This window comes from Delphinapterus leucas, chromosome 1 (assembly GCF_059928025.1).
Source record: "Delphinapterus leucas isolate spDelLeu-1000000601 "Yukka" chromosome 1, BTC_Dleu_Yukka2, whole genome shotgun sequence".
NCBI classification, from domain to species: Eukaryota; Metazoa; Chordata; class Mammalia; order Artiodactyla; family Monodontidae; genus Delphinapterus; species Delphinapterus leucas.
In genome coordinates, this window is record NC_143129.1 from 107,811,317 (window position 1) to 107,833,331 (window position 22,015).

Here is a 22,015-nt window from a genome sequence, read left to right on the forward strand (position 1 = left end):
AAGGCTTCCCCTCTCTGAGAACAGAAGGGGAAACTGGAGAAGTGGTGCCTACCTCACCACAGATGTTGTAGGACATCAGCTAGCCAGAGAGATGCTGTATTTTCCATCGCTGAGCAGTGGAATCTTTGAAATCAGTTATGCCAGTAGACAGATCAAGGTGGTATGCCCATTGACAGTTTGAGAGAGGAACTTTTTTTGACCTACTTATGGCAATTCAAGTGGTATTTAAAAATTGGATGACAAAATGTTGACAGTTTCTTTCTCCTAAGTCATATTGTCTTTTGCTAATCTTCAATCTGGCCCGAGTAAAACACAAGCACCCTATAGCTTTTTGTTCTCTCTCTCCCCCATACCAACAAAAAATAAGCTTTTTCTAATTAATTTGACTTATATTGTATATTATCCTGGGTTTGTTTTAATAAAATAGTTGAAGATCATGCTAACTTTGGGGCAGTCATGAATGTAATTGGTATAGCATATCTATCAGAGTTTTAAAATCATATCGCGGCTTTGGGTTTAGAGTTTTACTGATTACCAGTTAAGTCATTTTTAATATAGATATAATGTATGGTGATATCGAATTTACTTTATAGATCACATCTAGCAAACATGTACATTTTTTTTTTCTTGTTTTTGGGTGTAATTTTTTTTCTTCTAGTTGTATTGAGATATAATTGACATACAGCACTGTATAAGTTTAAGGTGTACAGCACAACGATTTGACTTACATACATCATGAAATGATTATCACAGTAAGTTTAGTGAACATCCATCATCTCATACAGATACAAAATTAAAGAAATAGAAAAATATTTTTCCTTCTGATGAGACATGTACATTTCTAAATGTGATTGACCTTAAGTCTTGTTACTCTAAAAAGAACATGCTAAACCACTCAGTAGCTATTCAGTAGGTTATTAACAGGGAAAAAATGGGCAGAATGATATTTCTAATGTAATTTTATTTCTTTAGCTACCAGAACCATTTATTTTATTCCGATTGTACAAGGAATTTATAGACCTTGCAATAGAGATCCAACATGTAAATGAAGAACAAGAGATGAAAAAGGATAATCCTGAGGACAAAAAATGTCCAAGTACGTGTATAGAAATAAACCGAATTCTTCTAAAAAGCAAGGATCTTCTAAGACAATTGCCAGCATCAAATTTTAACAGCCTTCATTACCTCATAGTTCATCTTAAACGGTAAGAATTTGAATAAGACAGACATTGATTAGTGGGTGGATAATTGATCAGTTTTTCGGTTTTTATGGGTTTTTTAAAAATTGTGGTAAAATACACATAACGTATAAATTTACCATTCTAGCCATTTTTAAGTGTACAGTTCAGTAGCATTAAGTACATTCACACTCTTGTAGTATTGTTTTTACATTGAATGTTTCATTTCTAATATGTGTTAGGGAAAGAGAGACATTGAATATATGTTCATGCAGCCAACATCTTTCCCTCAGATGCCACTTATATGCCAGGCTCTGGCTGGGGAAATTAGGATGCAAATATAAGGTTTCTGTCATCTGTTGTGCTTGTCAGCTTGAAGGGCAGACCTGCACACAAGTGCAGCGCAGCGTCGTTCTTGTTCTGACGGAACTTTGCTCAACATGCAGTGGAAGATGGGGGAGAGGGGGTCATGAATCAGAGAAGGTAACCCTGAGCCAGACTTGAAGAACCGAGTAATGGTTTGGTGACAGAGAATGTACAAAAGAGCATTCCAGGCAGAGGGTAATAGACACAGAGACACAAGAGGTCATTTTGCTTTTGAGGACATTTAAGTAATTTGGTTAGGCCAGGATATAGCAAGCAGTAGCACAGAGTAAGCTGGAGGAGTCCTGGTAGAGTCATACATACCTGGCAGATGAGTCGACTGTCTTCTTTCTGTACTCACTAAAGAATTTTTAGCCGGGAATTTAACATGCTCAGGTTTGCCTATTAGATCTTTATGGCAGCTGGTAAAACTGTACTGGTTCCTTCTACTTACTTATATTTAATCCTAAGACTGTGAAACCCAACTTGGTGTGTGGTCAGTATTTAAGCAAATAAATAGATCCTTTCCCTAGACTTCTGCACCCTTCCCAGCCCACAGTAAACAACTGTCAAGGAAATCTAATACAGCCTTTTGTGTTCTGCATCACAGAGTCGTAGATCATGCAGAAGAAAACAAAATGAACTCCAGAAACTTGGGGGTGATATTTGGACCAAGTCTCATTAGGCCAAGACCCACAGCTGCTCCTATCACCATCTCCTCTCTTGCTGACTATTCAAATCAAGCGAGGTTGGTGGAGTTCCTCATTACCTACTCACAGAAGATCTTCGATGGGTCCCTACAGCCACAAGATATAGCTGTGTGTAGTGCAGGTGGTGGTGCACCTCAGGTTGACCAAGGCTATCTTCCGAAGCCTCTGTTATCACCAGAAGAAAGAGATCCAGAACATTCTACGAAGTCACTGTTTTTCTCTTCAAAGGAAGTGAGTTTTGCTCTTATGGAATTGTGTTGGAACTTTGTAATGTTTATGTTATTAATAAGTTAAGAATCTTTGAACTGTTTATTTTGAGGTGTGTTTTGCTTCAAGTTTAAAAATTTTCTTCCATCAACAGGATATCCATACTGCAGATGGTGAAAGCAAAAGTTTTGAATCCACTGCATCATTTGAGGAATCAGAACGGAAGCAAAATGCATTCGAAAAATGTGATGCATGTCTCATTGGTGAGTGGCCATGTAAAATGCATATTTGCTGACTTAAAACTGTCCCAATAAACCATGATTAAAAGCCAAGGTGAGTGGCGTTAAGAGAAGTTCGAGAAAGAAGCTTCGTTAGTAAATGCATCTTTGCCAGCCATTAAGAAAGTTGCCTTCATTCTTTACAATAACCCTTCTTATAAAAAGACTTGGAGTTCGAAGGTGTGTTTTGTGTTCTGAAAACTTTTTTTATTTTTAGTTTTGCCATTAATTAAAGTCAAGGCAGAATCTGGTAAGCAGTATGATGATTCATTAGCATCTTCTATTACTATAGATCATTGTATTGATCTCATTACTCATAAGGTGTCAACTAGACTCCTAAAATTCAAAAAATTTAGACTCAAAAAACCTCTAAAATTTTTTTCAAATGCCTTTTCCTTGTTGCCTGCCTGTAACACATTAAACACACTTATGTGTATATCTTTTTAATTTCCTTGACTGTAATCATTTTATTCACTGTATGGTAATTTTAGTTTCAGTGATAGCTACCAAGCTATTCATTTGTGGAAAGGCTTCCACTTGTTACTATAATTCTGTACATCACTAGAGCTAACTTGCAGTTTTTTTAAGTGCAGCCATATATTTTAAATTTGAGTGTAATGAAGTATTAGTGATCACAGCCTGACAGGTCTAAAAAGTAAGGGAGCTAACATTCATTAAGTACCTGCCTGCTCTGTGCTAAGCACTGTGCTTATTGTTTGATTCCATTTATCAACAATTCTGTGCTATAAATAGGTAGTAATAGCCCCATTCAACCCATAGCCTAGTATAGTCTGAGAGAGGTTAAATAATGTCAGAGGTCATGCCCCTAATAAATTGTTCAGTATTTGGACCTATGTCTGTGACTATTTCACTATTCCATGAGCTAGGGCTCCCCATTAGGAATAGTAATAAAAATAAATGTCATGTTTCAAGGGCTAACTGTATACCAGATAAATAAGCACTTTTCATGGTTAGATCTTTTAGGCCACATATAATCATAGATAAAATTATGATTCCTTTTGACAGATGAAGACACTGAGGGGCAATGAGATTGCCTTGCCTAGTGCCAGAAGGGGTAGAGCTGAGTTAAACCTGGCAGGTGGGGTTCAGAGTCTGCACTCTTACCCATTACACTCAAGTTTCTTCCCTTAGAACTTAAGAATGCACTTTGGGGCTTCCCTGGTGGCGCAGTGGTTGAGAATCTGCATGCTAATGCAGGGGACACAGGTTCGAGCCCTGGTCTGGGAAGATCCCACATGCCGCGGAGCAACTAGGCCCGTGAGCCACAACTACTGAGCCTGCGCGTCTGGAGCCTGTGCTCCGCAAAAAGAGAGGCCGCGATAGTGAGAGGCCCGCCCACCGCGATGAAGAGTGGCCCCCACTTGCCACAACTAGAGAAAGCCCTCACACAGAAACAAAAAAAAAAAAAAAAAAAAGAATGCACTTTGGTGCCTACGGCCTGACCACAGTGTGTCAGGTCCCTTAGGGTGTTTTATACACGTGGGGAAGCACCTGGGAAATCAGAACAAGAGAGCACTGTCTGGAAGCCCAGAGAAGAGAGGCCCACAGTCTCAGGTAAGGAGAAAGGTCAGTTGAGGTAAGGACTATCAAGTCATTCTGATGGGCTACTGTTTGCAGACCGCTGCCCAAAAGAGGAGCATGAGCAGAAGGCCGGAACTTACCAGAAATGGGACTATTTTAGGGGAGACGCTACAAAAAAGGATAGGGTCTGAAGGAGTTCAGGGTCCCAGTTTGAGAAAACATGGGTCCAGACTTGATAGGAAAGAGAAGAAAGTACGTCTAGGAGTAAACAGCAAATAAAGAGAATGAATAAAACTATTCAACCTTAATCAGACAGGATGAATATGATAGTCCATTTATTAGTTGATAGGATGAGGGCATCTAAGGCATTTAATATGATATGCTCTCACTGTGGGTTGAATGTAACTGAAAAGCAGATTGAGTTGGCAAAAGCCTTAGGATTCAGGGCATACTTACATTTGGTTGGCATGTAAATTGGTGAAACTTTTCTGAGGGTAACACACCAATATCTGCCTGTTGAAATCGTGACAACCCTTTCAGCCAAATACTTGTTCATACACAGCACATAAGAGGAGCTACATCAGCAAGTGTGGGTTTTTTTTCCACTAACCTGCAGTGAATTTTGTAGCTGTTTATTATATTGATTTAAATAAATATGGAATTCTAACATTTTAATTCAAAGTGTACCTTTAATATTTTATGAGTATTTTACTCCTCTGCCTAAAGAATAACTTGGAAAAAATATATGAAGACCCTTGTTTTGAGAGGGTGTTCATCTAGAACTCATTTGGACTCTCGTTAACTACGTGCCATAAAGTTTGATTTTTAAATGAATCTTTTCCTTTTTCAGACAACAAAGTGCGTTTGCTTGTAGACCAAGAGCTTGAATCAGCATCACAAAAGATGGAAGATGTTTGTAAAACCTCCAAGCTGCCTACTCTGAAGTCCGATAGGGAAATAAATGGCGTCGAGAGGCATACTCCAAGGACCAAGATTAGACCTGTAAGTTTGCCTGTAGACAGACTACTACTTCTTGCAAGCTCTCCTAATGAGAGAACTGGCAGAAATATGGGGAATGTAAATTCAGACAAGTTTTGCAAGAATCCTACCTTTGAAGGAGTTAATAGAAAAGACACCCCAACTATTGTTTGTTCCAAATTTGATGGCTTTGATCAGCAACCTCTACAGAAAACTCGGGAGAAACAGTATGAACAAAATGACCTGACTGCAAAGACTGCAGTGATTGTGCCCAGTGCATTCCAGGAAAGAGAAGTGTCAGTGAGCATCAGGAGTGGTGGGGACCACCCAGTCAGCACCACCAGTAAGCCATACACAGAACCCATCAGGTCAGCCAGACAGGTGTCAGAGAGACGGTCTTCTGACTCCTGCCCTCCTGCTCCTGTCAGAGCACCCAGAACACTGCAGCCCCAGCACTGGACCACGTTTTATAAACCACCTGCTCCTGCTGCTAGTGGGAGAGGGGATGAGGAGAAATCTGTGACATCCTCCGCAGCTGTGCCCCCTTGCACAACTCACGCTCCCCAGGAGCACGCGCTGAAATCAGTTCCAGGTTCTGAAAATGCATCAGCTGGTCCCGTGCAGACGGTTAGCAAGCCTAAAGAGAAGGCTGAAGAGCGTGACTTACCTGGTGTACATCCAGCATGTCAGAGACCGAGGCTAAAACGAATGCAGCAGTTTGAAGACCTTGAAGATGAAATCCCACAGTTTGTGTAGGGTTGTCAGAATTCAGTTTTTCTTCTTTTGTTTTGTTGTTTTGTGGTGTTGTATTTGTTTTCTGGAAGAAATTTTTGACAGGGCCTCTCTTGTATAGGATTGCCAAATCATGGATTTTGTTTTTTGTCATTGTGTTGTGTTATCCTGTGTTGGTTATATTGAATGACAGAATGTTTTGATAGGGCCCCATCTGTGCCTCACTGGAATTATATGTATTTTTGAAGTTGTGAATAAATAGATAGACTCATGTTTTTTAAAGTTCAGTTGATTCCCCATAATATGGTCCATTTAAGTGCATCCCTAATATATGATATAGCTCTCAACTAATAGGTGCAATTGAGGAAATCAGCTTTATTTTTTTGACGTGAAACTACATGCTTATTTATAAAAGGAATGTTTCTGAGTGCAAGTGCCTGAAAGATCTTTGTTTGGTATGATTGTTTTTTCACACAATTTTATAGTGTATCTTTGACCATTTGTGCTTTTATGGTATGTGTGTAACCTTGTATTTTTCAATTGGCGAGTCACTTAACTTTTTCATATTTGCGTAATGGCCAAAAGGCTTGCAAATCTGTATTTAATTGCATTTTAATTAATTGCCAGATTTTACACATGAGAGGCAGTTGAATTGTACAAAGAAAATGCACTTAAACATGTTTCCAAATTGTATAGTTCAGTCATGTCTTATTTGGTTTTAGCTATTATACATTTAGTAATTTTCACTTCTTGGCTTTGTTCTGCATAAACTTTTGTTGTTCAACAGCTCTGAACCTTTTGGTATTTTATATAATAGTCCAAAACAGTGTTTTAAAATTCAGTGCCTTTCCTTTTAATATTGTCTGGGATTTTCTTTAAAAAAAAAACCCTTTCTTTTGTATGAAGTGTTTTCACTTATGAATAATTTTATGTACTTTTTCTACCTGAGTTTATAACCATTGACAATGTATGTTTCATCTGAATCATACAAAGATTTATTTAAGTTGATTCTAAGTATAATTCAATAAGCCTCATTGTTTGGAATTTGAGAGGAGGTATAGATGATTGGATATATTTCATTTATAAAATTCCCAGTTTTTAGAACTAGTATAGTTCTGTTATTTTCTTGGTTTTGTCGTTTTGCGTAAAATAGGATATAAAAGGGACAAAAAAATAAAATAGCCTCTTTTTATATGTGTGAATTATATTTGTAACAGATGCTTTTGTATGACCATGTTATACTTGATAAAAAATATATACATTAACCTGTTAAATTATTTCAAGTTCTTGTGGTTTCTCTGAAAGTGTTGCCTCTTAGGGTGTGAGACTTTAAGGTTTATTAACCATTGGCTTAGTGGTCAGCACTTGGGGCTCATATGTCCCTTGACTACAACATGGAATTCATTTTATGGGAAGTTGTTCTATAGTTCTATATGACATTAAGGACTAGGAAGAAAGAATAACCCAAATCTTTTTGTACTGGAGCCTTGTTTTTAGTCCTCATTGTAAAAAATATAAAAGAATTGTATTGGTATGAAAACCTAAAAAGAAAATAAGAGCCAACATTGATTGAGCCCCTTCTGCGTGCCATGAACTCTGCTAAGTTCCACATAAATTATTTCAAGTTTACAGCATCCTATAATGGGTAGGTAAGTACTTTATTATTCCTGTGTTATGGATAAGGAAACTGACGCTTAGTTAAATAATGTGCTCTAGGTTCCACAGGTGTAACAGTTGGAGTCAAAAACAGGGCTGCCAGATTCTGATGGTTGACCATAATGTTTCTTCGGGTTTTAAGTAAAAATAAAAGACATATTTTTCATTTTCACCAAGAACTTTATTCAACATGTATTCACTGTTTTGTTCCACTACCTTCTTCCATTTTTAAGGCAACTTCATAATTACATCTTCCCAAAACTTTTTATCTTTTTGAGCAAAGAACTGTTCCAGGTGTCTTTTACAGTCTTCCAGGGAATTGAAATGTTTTCCATTAAGAGAATTTTGTAAAGACCAAAATAAATGGAAATCCAAAGGTGCAGTGTCTGGTGAATACGGCAGATGAATGAGAACTTCCCAGCCAAGCTATAACAGTTTTTGCCTGGTCATCATAGAAACATGCAGTCTTATGTTATCCTGATGAAAGATAATGTGTTTTCTGTTGCCTAATTCCAGATGCTTTTCGTCGAGTGCTGCTTTCAGTTGGTATAACTGGGAGCAGTACCTGTTGGAATTAATCATTTGCTTTTCCAGAAGGAGCTCATAAGAGAGGACTCCCTTCCAATCCCACCATATACACAACATCATCTTCTTTGGATGAAGACTGGCCTTTGGTGTGGTTGGTGGTGGTTCATTTCACTTGCCCCACGATCTCTTCCGTTCCACACTGTTGTACAGTATCCACTTCTCATCTCCCGTCACAATTTGTTTTAAAAATTGAATGTTTTCATTATGTTGCAGTAGAGAATCCCATGCAGAAATATGGTCAAGAAGGTTTTTTTCACTTATGTGGAACCCAAGATCAAAGCGATTAACATAGCCAAGCTGGTGCAAATGATTTTCAGCGCTTGATTAGGGTATTCTGAGTATGTCGGCTATCTCCCACATGGTATAACATTGATTGTTCTCAATTAATGTCTCGATTTGATCACTATCGACTTCAGCTGGTCAACCGGACCATGGAGCATCGTCCAGCGAGAAATCTCCAACACAAAACTTCACAAACCACTTCTGACACATTCAGTCAGTCACAGCACCTTTCCATACACTGCACAAATCTTTTTTTTTTTTGCGTTTCAGTTGCATTTTTACCTTTCTTGAAATAATAAAGCATAATATGCCAAAAATGTTGCTTATTTCTTCCATCTTCAGTATTAAAATTACACAAAAATTCACCAATTTTGATGTTTTTTTTAAATGCACACTGATATGACAGCTGTCACAATACAATCTAACAAAATTGTTTTGCATATAGTTAAAGACAACTAAGAGCTTCTAGAGCCATCTTATGGAAAAAACCGAACAAACTTTTTGGCCAACTCAATAGTATCAGGTGTTTAACAATAGAAAATGCACCTTTAAAATTTTTTTTATTGTGGTAAAATATGCATAACATAGAATTTACCATTTTACTAAGTTTTAAGTGTACAGTTCGGTGGCATTAAGTACATTCACGTTGTTTTGCAACCATGACCACTATCCATGTCCAGAACTTTCTCATCATTTCATACTGAAACTTAGAAAATGTATTTTTTTAATTTTTATACTTTTTATTGCATAATTTCCTCATAATGTACATAGAGTTTTATGCTTGTTTTTAAAACTTTCCCCATAGCATATAAACCCCCAAATTCACATCTCAACACTAAGTTATCTTTATTTTTCTCGTGTGGACAAAGCAAAAATAAGAGTAGGGCACAGCACGGGATAAAGTCCTCAGGTAGGATCTCGCTCAGCCTAATCCCAATGGCAACTACTAGGAAAACACATCAAGGCTTTCAAGTCCTTCATCTTTCTAAGGAGCATAAAGCAGAGACATAACACACTGACTCTGGAGAAGTAATGTCATGAGTGAGCTGTTCCTTCTGCCACGCTTGTGTAAGGAGCAGATAGGTCACTGACCTGGGTGTGGAATACCAGCTGGTAACCTTTCACCCAGTAGAAAATGTACTTTTAAACTTTTAATTTTCTTTTAATCTACTGAGACAACCCAAAGAGTATATCATAATCAAGTGGGCTCTCTGTTTCCCCTCACTTTTAAACCTCACAAGTGAGGGTTCCACTTCCGGCTCCTTTTTGCCTTTAGGGCTCTCTGGCATCTTGTCCAGCTAAAGCTGTTAGTCTGTAGATGCTTTCTGGTTTCCTGGGACATTAAGCAAGTATCTCTTGAGATGTTGCTTTTTCCAGAGTACCCACACGTGCCCTGTGCCCTGCTACCCAGTAATGTGGTAGCAGTCCATTCTTTAGGAAGTTGTTTTATTTCACATGGAAAGAATGTGAGCCAAGGAAAAGGGCAAAAGTCAGGAGTCCTTTCAGAGCTGCCAGACCACCAGAAAGCTTGTGGAAAGCATATTGTTCAGGTTTCCAAGAAGTCATTTGTGAAGGCTTGATCATAACTTCCCTAGATAGGCTTGTTTTACATGCTGAGAACTTAATTAGAATTTATGAGTATTTAAAATTACTTTGAGTGCATCTTAGGCAATGTATTTCTTTTGATACAGGCATAAAGAAGATATGATCCTTGTAAGGGACTTGTTGCCTAGAGGTCTCAGAAGCAAATAGAATCATACCTTACGTCCTGATGTGATTTATTTAAAGATGGTCCATGGCTACGCTATTCCCAGCTAACATTATGTCAACGTATTTGTACAACTATAAAAATCTCTTGAAATGGCAGCCATTGTATATTTTTATGACAAGTTATAGTCACCATAATTCTCTGGGTTTTTCTTTCCCAGAGGCAGGAAATTGTTCCTGTGTTGATATGATTATATATGTAGACAATTCAGTAACATCTAGAGTTTAGCAAAGATTCTGCCTTCACAATCAATATGCAAAAGTCAGTTGTATTTGTGTACATCGGCAACTAACAGAAAATGAATGTTTTTAGAAAGATCTCTTAATATCATAAAAAATTTGAAGTACCTAAGAATAAATCTAACAATATACACACAAGATCCTCATGGAAAAAATTTTAGGCTATCTCAAGAGGCATTTAAGGAGATCTTAAATAAAGGGAGTGCTCTGTGCTATATGGATTGGAAGTCACATATTGTAAATATGTTCATATACCTTAATTTATTTATAGATTCAATGTGATTCCATCCAATATAATTTTTGAACCATTTGAAAGTTTCAGATACGATGCCGCATTAATGCTACTTTCGTGATATTTTCTTAAAACAAGAATACTACATAACCATAGTCTGACTGTCAAAATGAGATTAACATTGACATATGCCATCTAATCCACAGACCACATTCAGGTTTTGCCGATCGCCCCAATAATGTTCCTCTCTGCTCCAGCATCCCAGTCCAGGATCACCTGGTGCATTTCGTTGTCCTGTTTCTTTTCTTCTTCAATCTGGAACAGTTTTTCAGTCTTTTCTTTCATGACCTTGATACTTTTGAAGAGTATAGGCCAGGCACTTTGTAGAATGTCTCTCAGTTTGGGTTTACCTAATGTTTCCTCATGACTAGACTCAGGATATACATTTTTTTACAAAAGTACTACAAAAATGATGTTGTATTCTTTCACTGTATCATATCAGGAAGTGCACCATGTCAAACTGTCCCATTCCTGATGATATTAACTTTGGTCACTTGGTTAGGATAGTATCTATCAGGTTTCTCCGTTGTAAAGCTAAAATCACTTTGTGAGGATATTCTTTGAGACTATATGAATGTCCTTTTTCTCATCAAATTGTCACCAATTAGTTTGAGTCCACTAAGAGTTCTTGCCTGAATCACTTATTACTATTCTGGTTGTCAAATGGTGAGTCCATCCTTTCTGATGCTTTGATTCATATTCTGCTTGCTGTAAGGAAGAGCAGCCCCTTCTCCACTTGTTCATTTGTTTATTCATCTCTGTTAGTGTGGACTCACGGATTCCTGCTTTATTCGGTAAGTTACAATATATTACTGTCATTTATTTTGATACTGAACTTTCCCCAGACTTGGTCTATGGGAGTCTCAAGCTCACTGCTATATCCTTTTGACTTCTTTTTGTGTGTGTGTGGTACGCGGGCCTCTCACTGTTGTGGCCTCTCCCGTTGCGGAGCACAGGCTCTGGACGCGCAGGCTCAGCGGCCATGGCTCATGGGCCTAGCCGCTCCGCGGCATGTGGGATCTTCCCGGACCGGGGCACGAACCCGTGTCCCCTGCATCGGCAGGCAGACTCTCAACCACTGCGCCACCAGGGAAGCCCTAGTGAAAGTTTTAAATGATTTTTTTGTTTGTTTTAATTGACTCATAAATGCAGAAGTGTGTATATGGGTACATGCAGCATATAAAGAACGATTATAAAATGAACTCCCATTAACCCTCAATCCCCTTAATAGAATGTTAAGAAGCCACCAGAGCCCCCTCCCTGTTCACATGACTGTCTCTCCCTGTCCCCTTCCAGGTGTAACCTCCTTCTTGAATTCTATGTTCATCATTCCCTGGCTTTAAAAAAAAATTATTATCTATGTAATATTTAATTTTGCCTGTTTCTGAAGCTTTTACAAGTGGAATCATGATCGATTCTTTTGTGGCTGGCTTGCTTACATTTAACATGTGTTGGGGATTAATCCATGTAGATGTTAGTAGCTGCAAACATATTTTTTCTTTTTCCTTTTTTTTCAAATCTAAAGTATTCCTGTGGTAAATACATACAATTTAGTATTCATTTCACTGTTGATAGATATTTAGGTTGCTTCTAATTTTTCATCATTATGAACAATGCTGCATTGAAAACTTAATCTTTACTTTTTCTTTATTTCACTGTTTTAAAAAAATCTGTTTTGTGGTTGTTATATCATTTAATCCTTATCAAGGCAGGTATTCTTAATTGCCTTTTTCAGACAAATAGACTTCAAAGAGGTGAAATAACTTACTGTAAGTTATATAGCTAATAAGAAAGGGTAATAAGACTTGAGCCCAGGTGTCTTTATTATAAATTCTGTCATTTCTAAATTATTTCATCTTCATTTTTTTAGCCACAGGCTGTGATAAATTGTGTACTTTCAGGCTTTATTTTTTCTTTTTAGTTGCTAGGATATTGAAGTTTACGGTTATCATATCCCAACTCCAAGGTCATTTGTAGTGTGTGGGGGGGGGTGTTAGACTTTATTCATTTAGTTAAAACCATTGCATCTAAAATTGCTAAAGCTTTCCCGGGTTATAGTGAGTTTTGTAGGCTAAACTTTGCTGATAATGAGAGAAAAACAGAGCAAATGACAGAATAAACAAACAACTCTACCCTCCACCCTCTATCTCAAAAAAAAACAGTTTGGAAAGCAATTCTGTAGTGGAGAGCTGTTGAAGATTTTATGCATGGAAGAATAGGATTTGCATGAGCTCTCTTAGCATCTGCTTGTAATCAGGGAAAGAGTCAGCAATCCAGGTGAGAAATGGGCCCTAAATTAAGCCGCTGGCTATGGGGATGATGACCTAAATTCCAATTTATTTTTAGGAACATAACTGACAGGGATTAGTGACGCATCATGAACATGGAGGTGATGAAGGTTGAGGGTCGACTTGGGCAGGGTGGAGGAAGACATGCTTAACCTGGAAGCCAGGACATAATAACTCTCTTCGATATCATAAGTGAAAACAAATAATTAAAGTTAAATATCATACTTGCTCCTTTAGGAGAATAAGTTTCCATGACTGGGAGTTAAACAGAAGCAGATTTTTTTTCAGTACACTGTAAGGAACCCATTTATGATTAGAACTCTTTTTGAATGAAATGCATTATCTTGTGATTTGGTGAATTCCCCAAAACTGGAAAAGTGTTCAAGGCAAAAAACTAAATAACCTCCTATTAGGATTGTTATTAGGGAGGAAATTGGGCTAGATGATCTGTAAAGTCTTTTCAAGCTCTGACCATGATTCTATGACCTTGAATTTAAAGTGAAGGAGATGTTTCTCGGTGCTGCAAATCCTAAAATCACAGCATTAAGCAATTTCAGTATTTTCATTATTGCCACAGTTTTTGATGTCAACATGGAAGCATTTAAACCTCATTACCTACAGGACATCCTTAAAGTGCTAGGGGGAAAAATGTTAACCCAAAATTCTATATAGGGTTAAAATATCCTTCAGAAACGAAACTGAAATATAGATGTTTTTGACAAACAAAAAAGAGAGTTGGTCACCAGCAAGACTGCGTTAATCGAAATTCTTTAGAGAGGTCTTTAGTCAGAAGGAAAATGATCCCAGGTGGAAATACGGAATGCAGGAAAGAGTGGAGACCTCTAGAAAAGGAGAATATAAATGAATGTTGCCTGTTATTAAAAAATACTGGTAATGTGGAGTATGAAATTTATGTAGAGTTAAAATACATGACAACAATAATGGGAGCGTCAAAAATGGAAGTATAAAGTTCTAGCGTTATCAAGGAAGTGGTAAATGTAATAATTTTATTAAATGTAATTCAGATGTAAGTTGTAATATGAAAAGGAATGGCAAAATAGGGATTTCCCTGATGGTGCAATGGTTAAGAATCCACCTGCCAATTCAGGGGACACGGGTTTGAGCCCGGTCCAGGAAGTTCCCACATGCCGCAGAGCAGCTAAGCCCGTGCGCCACAACTACTGAGCCTGTGCTCTAGAGCCCACGAGCCACCACTACTGAGCCTGTGTGCTAGGTAGGACTACTGCAGCCCATGCGCCTAGAGCGCATGCTCCACAACGTAGAGCAGCCACCACAATGAGAAGCCCGTGCACCACAACAAAGAGTAGCCCCTACTCATCGCAACTAGAGAAAGCCCGCACGCAGCAACTAAGACCCAACGCAGCCAAAAATAAAATTAATTAATTAATTATTTTTAAAAATGGTAAAATAAAAGGAGAGGAAAAATGAAATATTTGAGTAATCCAAAAGAAGGCAAGACAGAAGAAAAAAGGTAAATGAAACAGTGGGTCAAATAGAAAACAAATAGATGGTAGATATAAAAGCACTTAAATCAATGATTACATTAGATGAAAATGGACTAAATAAACTAAGTAATAATAAACCAAGACTAAATAAACCAAGTAATAAACTAATGTTATCAGACTAGGGAACAAAATAAAACCTATGTTCACAAGAGACATATCTTAAGATGCACAGAAAGTACCAGGATGGAAAAAGATAAACCATGCAACTACTAATGAAAAAACTGATATAGTTATACTAGTGTCAGATAAAACAGATTTAAATCAAGAAGCATTACTGGAGATAAAGAGGGATATTCTGTAATGATAAAGAAGTCAATCTACCAGGAAGATATTATAATTTTAATAACATTGTTTCAAATGTATAAGGCAAAAATAGACAACTAAAAGGAAAAGTGGAGAAATTCACCACCATAGGGTTACTTTAACATACCTGTGAACAGACAGAAGAGTAGTAAAAAGATAGATCTGAAGAACACAATTAACAAACTTGACCTAATTGACATGCAGGAAACATTGTCAACAATGACAGAATTCATATTTCAGTTGAGCCCATATTTTAAATTTACCCAAATTGATAATAAGCAGGCCATAAGGAAAGCCCTAAAACATTTCAGAGGATTGAAATAATTCAAAATATGCTCTCTGACCTCAGGGAAATTATGGTAGAAATCAGTAAAAAGATAACCAGTAAATCCTCAAGTGCCTGGAAATTAAACAGAACATACTTCTAAATAACCCATAGATCAAAGAAGAAATAACAACAGACATTAGAAAATATTTTAAGCTGAATGATAATGAAGATGTACCATATCAAAAATTGTAGGCTGCAACTAAAGCAAAGCTTAGAAATTTATAGCCTTCACTACATTTACTATAAAAGTTGAAAGGTTAAAATCAATTAAACTTCACCTCAAGAGTCAAGAATAGTAAATCAAATCTAAAGAATGTAGATAGAAGGAAATAGTAAGATTAGAAATAAGTGAAACAGAAAACAAAGCTAAAGAAAAATAAGAAAGCTAGTTCTTTTAAAAGTTTGATATACCCCCAGTAAGACATCAGTAAAAGAGAAAAAAGGAATGAAATGGAAATGGAATGAAAACAAGAATATCATTAAAGACATTACAAACATTGAAAAGATGTAATGACATAATGAACAATTTATAATGAAAAACAAAATTCGAAAAGGACAAATTCCTCAGAAAATTAAACTGACAAAATAAAGAGAAAAATCTAGAGAGTTTCCTTTATTAATGGAAACTGAATCAGTTATTAAAAGCCTTTCCACAAGGAAAATGTAAAGCCTTACCAGTGAATTCTTTCAAACATTTAAGGAAGATATTATACCAATTTTATACAAATTCTTCCAGTAAATAGAAAAAGGGAACACTTCCAAACTAAGTCCATCTACTCATGATACCACAATCTGACGAGGACATCACAATACATATAAAAGGAACTTGGAATATTGAAAAAGGATAATGTATCACTACCAAATGAGGTTAACTCTCCATGTATGCAAATATAGTTTAACATTTGAAAAGTCAACATAATTTTCCACCTTAATTTTTTAAAGGGAGAAAAATACATATCTCATATGCAAATTGAAGAAAGGATTTGATGAACTTCAAAATTTACTATACAAATTCACAGCAAACTATGAATAGAACTTGCCTAAACTGATAGAAATACAGTCTATAGCAGATATATTTAATGGTAAAATATTGAAAGTTTTACCCCTGAGACAGAATACCTGTAATCACTACTTTATTCAACATTGTACTAGAGAGTCTAGCCATGCAATAATGGGGAAAAAGAGAAATGAAAGCATAACGATCGAAAAGGAAGAAATAAAATAGCCATTTGTTTGCAGGTGATATATAACTATGTACATAGAAAATCCAAATGAATTTACCAACTATTAGAATTAGTGGGCGAATTTAACAACCTGCTTATCAGTTCAGTACTCAAAAGTCATTATTATTTATATATCAACACCAAATAGAAAATGGAATTTAAAATAACATTGAAATATCAATGCGCTAGGATATCTAAGGTGGGATATGTAGAGTTGTTTATACAGTGAAATACACAAAATATTTTGGTATAAATTAAAGAAGAACTAAACAAATGAAGGATATGCCATTTTTGTGGATTGGAAGATTCAATATTCTGAAGATAGGTGTTCTCCCCAAATTGGTCTGTACATTCAACCCAGTCTTCTTTATTCATGTTAATTTTTTGACAAACATGCTTTAAGGTACTTTGATAAAGATAGTCTCATGATCCTCAGAGAGGCAGAGCAGGTGTTTTGAACTTTCCCTTAGCGGCTTCAAAGAGGATAACTTGCCATGGGATATACCGCTAGCAGGAGAAGAAGGCAATACATAAACCCGTGGGATTCTTACTGGGACATTCTTTCTTTCTCCTTCATTCTTCCACCAAAGACTGCTCCAGTCCTGTTCTTCCTGGTTACGCTCCTTCCTCCCAAGATCTTGGCACTGCTGGAGATACATTATAGGATTTGACCCACCTCAAAGTCCAAGGCTTTTTTTTTTAGTGTTCTACCTATTACAGAAAGTTTATTCATGTAAATAAAGCCCTTGAATTTAAAGTTAGAAATGACTTCCATGCAGCACTGAGGTTTATAGGCAGATTGTCAGCAACTACTTTTGAGTTCTACTTTAAAATTATTGCTGTTCAGGAACACTCTGGAGATGTGAGCCTAAATATTTAATTAAATATTTGTAATTAGCTTTGTAAAAACAAGGTTCTAGGTATCCCCAGAAATTAAGACCCAATCTAGAGCAAGCCCTAAATTGTTTGGGATCCTGTGAAGATTTTATGTAATAAAGACAAAAATTTTCCTAGCATGAGGGAGTTGAGTGAGTTGTGTTAGTCACAAATTCTTTTAGTTTATTCACTGAATAAGTCTTTTCTTTCCTTATTGCATCTCTCTCTTTAAGCTAAGTTTAATTTCAAAGAGAATTTTTTAAAGCCCATAATCTTATTTGGGCTAAGCTATTATCTGACACAAGTCTCCCCATAAAATAATGTGCCCAGAGCTGCACAGGGTTTCCTCAGTGTTATCTGACTCCCTTGCGATCACATTGAAGTTCTCACCGGTCAGATAATATCTGAAGTATAATTTGTAATAATTCAATGTATAACTTTATAAGACTGTCGACATACACCTGTTGGCAGTGGGGATGGAACATTAAAGATTTACTCAAGAAACTGAGGAACTATAATTGATTTTAGTGACCTATTATGAACGTGGAGTTGGGAAAGGTGAGGCTGTAGCTGGACAAGGTAGAGAATAGTCAGAATCTGGAAACTGGTTGCACGATAAATGGGTGAAGACTGAGGGATGCGTAGCCTGGGAAAGAGGAAAACTGGGGATGTGACAGCTGTCCTCAGACACTGGAAGTGTAAAGGGATGAGAGTCAGAGTGCTTGTTTGCTCCTTTAGGGAGACATGTGACCGACAGCTGGGATTTATAGGTGGCAGGTTTCTGCTCAGTAATACAAGGAAGTCATTTTACAGTTAGAATAGTTCTAAAATGAACATGTGGTCTCATGATTTCTTAGTCATTGGGGGACACATTCAAAACAAAAACTAGACCACCGCCTTTTAAGCATAGTTTGAAGTGGGGAGAATCTTTTGGGAGAGAGGATGTGGTTTAATAATTTGTAAAGCCCTTTCTAACTCTGAACCTAAGGCTGTTAAGGCCTTGAGTTAAGTGTAACCTTCCACTTAGACACAGCCCTGTTTGTAATATCAGCAGGGAGCAAATAAACCTCATTACCTGGTCGGGCTGCTTCCAAACATGCTTTGAGACACATGGCAGAGTCCTTGGCTGACAGCTTGTACCCCGTGCTCTCAGCCCTGCCAGGATCATTGCTCCTGGTTCCCAGTCTCCTGTCTTATTGACAACATAAATGTGATGGTACCATTGTATTGCTGTATTTGTAGATTTTTGTATATTTTAGAAAGCTTTAGGTTACATTATAAGTATTTCTTTATCACTTAATTCAACAAGCATTTAATGACAACTTAGCATGTACCATCCATCCGCTAAACCAGATCATAGAGACAAAACAGAACCTAAAAAATACTTCCTGTCCTTGCAGACCTTACAACCTAATGCTATCAGAGGCTGGCTCTTGGTGGGTTCTATTTTCACATTTACAAAAGCCAGAATTGTTAAATACAATTTTTTTTCCAGGAATGAATAGTGGAATTTTTCTGTAGATAGTCTGAGAATAGAAACAACATTTTAAATTGAAGCTAAAATAGTATGACTTGTCTTATTCCTAAAATATTCTCATAACCCATTTCTAAAATTCTGCAATGAATAATTAGGATAGTCATGTCCACAATTTTCTTTCAGGAGACTTTCATTGAAAACCATCATGAACTCTGTCTAAGTGGAAAGATGTCTTCTGCTGCTGATCTAGATCTGAGTTGTCAATAGAGTAGCCAGAAGCCACATATGGCTACTTAAATTGAAATTCATTAAAATTATATAAAATTAAAATTTTAGTTCCTCAGTTATAATACCCATATTTCAGGTGCTTTAGCCACATGTGTCTGGTGGCTACCAGATTCGACTGTGAAGATTTAGTACATTTCCATCATGGCAGAAAGTTCTATTGGTGCTGACCTAAGGAACCATTACATTTAGAAGCTGGTATTGTAGATGCTTAAAAAAACAAACATTTGATAAATTTAATACCCCTTTATGATAAAAACTCTTTGCAAAGTGCGAACAGAAGAGAATGTCCTTGAACTGGTTTAGGTCTCAGTAAATTACTTGAATCAGTAGCAACACATTTTCTTAGGAAAACAGATAATTTGAAAACTAGCCACTTTATTGTGTATATACAAAAGGCATCATAATGAAAAGTATATCTTGATGGTTTGTATAAATATGCATTGATAATGTATTAATCAAATGTTACCAATTCAAGTACAAGAATTCCAGTAAAACTAATTTCTCTAATATGTTTTATAACAAATGGGAAATTCTGCTGTGAATCAACACCAAGTAAGGGATGTGTTGTGTAAAGTGAGAATTCTCTAAGTCCTCTCTGGTTTCAGTTAAGTATATTGGTCTAACTGCTCAAAAACAGGGGTCAAACTAGACTTCTGAAATTCATTGGTGTGTTTTTTAAATGCTTTTGGCTGTGGTCGGCCTTGAGCTCATTATGCACACATATGTATATGTATATTTTTTATTTCATTAAATGTACCACTTGGTTCATTGTGGGTTTTTTTAGTTGCAGAGTTCATAGACGCTGATGGAAAAGTCTCTACTGTTAACTGCAGTTTTATACACTAGTAGAACTAAATTCCATTTTATGTTTGAAAATACAGCCCTGTATGTTAAGTTTGATCTGCAGTCTAGTATCAATAATAGAAACTAGTATCAATGACAAAATAGTGTCAATAATCACAGGGTCCAAAAAAGATGGCAATAAAAAATAGCAACTTCTTACTTGCTCTATGCTGGGCATTGTGCTAGGTTCTTAATTCCATTTATGTTATTTCATATAACAACTCTGAAATATAAAAAAAAAAGGTAGAATTAGCCCCATTAAACTCATAATCCAGCAGGCCAAGATCAGTTTCATAAAATGGCCCATATCATGACCCTAATAAATCGTTCCGTCAGGATGTGAAAACTCAGTCTGATTCTTATATCTGTGCTTATTTCACTATCCCATTATCTAGGGTTCCTGGTTATGAAGAATAATGTCTTTTTTTCTTTTCTTTTTTTTTTCTTTTGGCTTTAAAAACAGACATTTATATCTCATGGTTGTAGAAGCTCGAAGTCCAAGATCAAGGTGTTGGCAGATTTGATGTCTGGTGAGAACTTTCTTCCTAGTTTCCAGATGGTTATTTTCTTGATATACCCTCACATAGTGGAAAGAGAAATGTCATTTTTTGAGTGCTTACAATATACTAGATAATTCTAAGCACTTTTCATGATTAGATCATTTAGGCCACGCACCATGGATTCAACTATGACTCCTTTTGACACATGAAGACACTGAGAGACAATGAGATTGCCTTGCCCAGTGCAAAAGGGATAGAGCTGAGCTATAGCCGGCCACTGGGCTTCAGAGTCTACACTCTTATCCATTACGCTATAGGTTTTTCCCTTAGAACTTAAGGATGCACTTTGGTGCCTACAGCCTGACCGCAGTGTGTCAGGTCCCTTAGGGTGTTCTATGCACATGGGGAAGGACCTGGGAAATCAAAACAAGAGATCGTTGCCCTGGAAGCCCAGAGAAGAGAGGTCCACAATCTCAGGTAAGGAGGAAGGTCAGATGGAAAGACCACTGTCAAGTCATTCTGATGAGCTCCTGTCTGCAGACCGCTGCCCAAAAGATGGGAGAAGAAACTGGCAACAGGGAAAAGGATTGCATGCTGTGCTCAGGGGCAGCTGAAGTCCAAAGCCAGAATGCTGCCATGGCTCAGAGTTGTTTGATGTTTTTCATCTATAAAAAGGAGTGTGAGCAAAGAGCTGGAATTTTCTGGAAATGGGAATTTTTTAGGAGAGATGCAGCAAAAAGGGACAGGGTTTGAAGGAGCTCAGGATACTAGTTTGAGAAAACATGGACCATGGGTCCAGACTTGATTAAAAAGAGAAGAAAGTTAAGTCTGGGAGTAAACAGTAAAATGGGGAGAATGGCAATTTTTACTGAAAATAAAACTACTCAAACTTAATGAGACAGGATGAATGTTATAGTCCATGTATTAGTTGATCAGATTAAGAAGGGCATCGAAGGCATTTAATATGATGTGCTCTCACTGTGGTGTGGGTTTAGTGTATCTGAAAGGCAGATTAAGTGAGTTGACAAAAGCCTTGGGATTCAGGGCATGTACATTTGGTTGGTGTGTAAATTGGTGTAACTTTTCTGAGGTTAATTACCAATGTCTGCCCTATTGAAATTATGACAACTCTTTGACACAATTTCACTTTCAATTTCACAATTTCAATTTCAATTTCACTTCTGTGAATTTGTCTTGTGGAAATTCTTGCTGAAATTTTTATAAATGGAACTTCATAGAAGCAAAGTTTTTTCAAAACACAGTATATTTTGTAGTCATTTGTTCCATTAATTTAAATACACGCACACACATATATAATTTTACAGTTTCATTCACAGTGTAGCTTTAATCTTTTAATGTAACTTTAGGGATAGGGATTCCTATAGATTAGGGAGCAGTTTTCATCTACTAAGCAGAAAAGAAATATTCACTAATCCCTATGTATCCTTTAAACTGAGAATAATTTGTTTTTAAAAATTATATAATTTCTCTATTGTCCTGGGAATGAATCCATCTGTCAACCCATGCTTTTTTATCAAGTGCCACCCAAG

The 22,015-nt window shown here is 36.8% G+C and overlaps 1 protein-coding gene across 2 annotated transcripts in view; it reads left to right on the top strand.

Annotated features, from left to right (window-relative positions):
• Positions 1-9,326, top strand: part of ARHGAP29 (Rho GTPase activating protein 29) — a 77,374-nt gene extending 68,048 nt beyond the window's left edge. For both annotated transcript variants that reach the window (XM_022553314.2, XM_022553313.2), the window contains exons 20-23: positions 973-1,205; positions 2,152-2,482; positions 2,613-2,721; positions 5,129-9,326. In XM_022553314.2, coding sequence (XP_022409022.1) covers positions 973-1,205; positions 2,152-2,482; positions 2,613-2,721; positions 5,129-6,012 — 1,557 coding nt within the window. In that variant the 3' untranslated portion in view covers positions 6,013-9,326. The remainder of the gene's footprint in view (positions 1-972; positions 1,206-2,151; positions 2,483-2,612; positions 2,722-5,128) is intronic.
• The last annotated feature ends 12,689 nt before the right edge of the window (positions 9,327-22,015 follow it).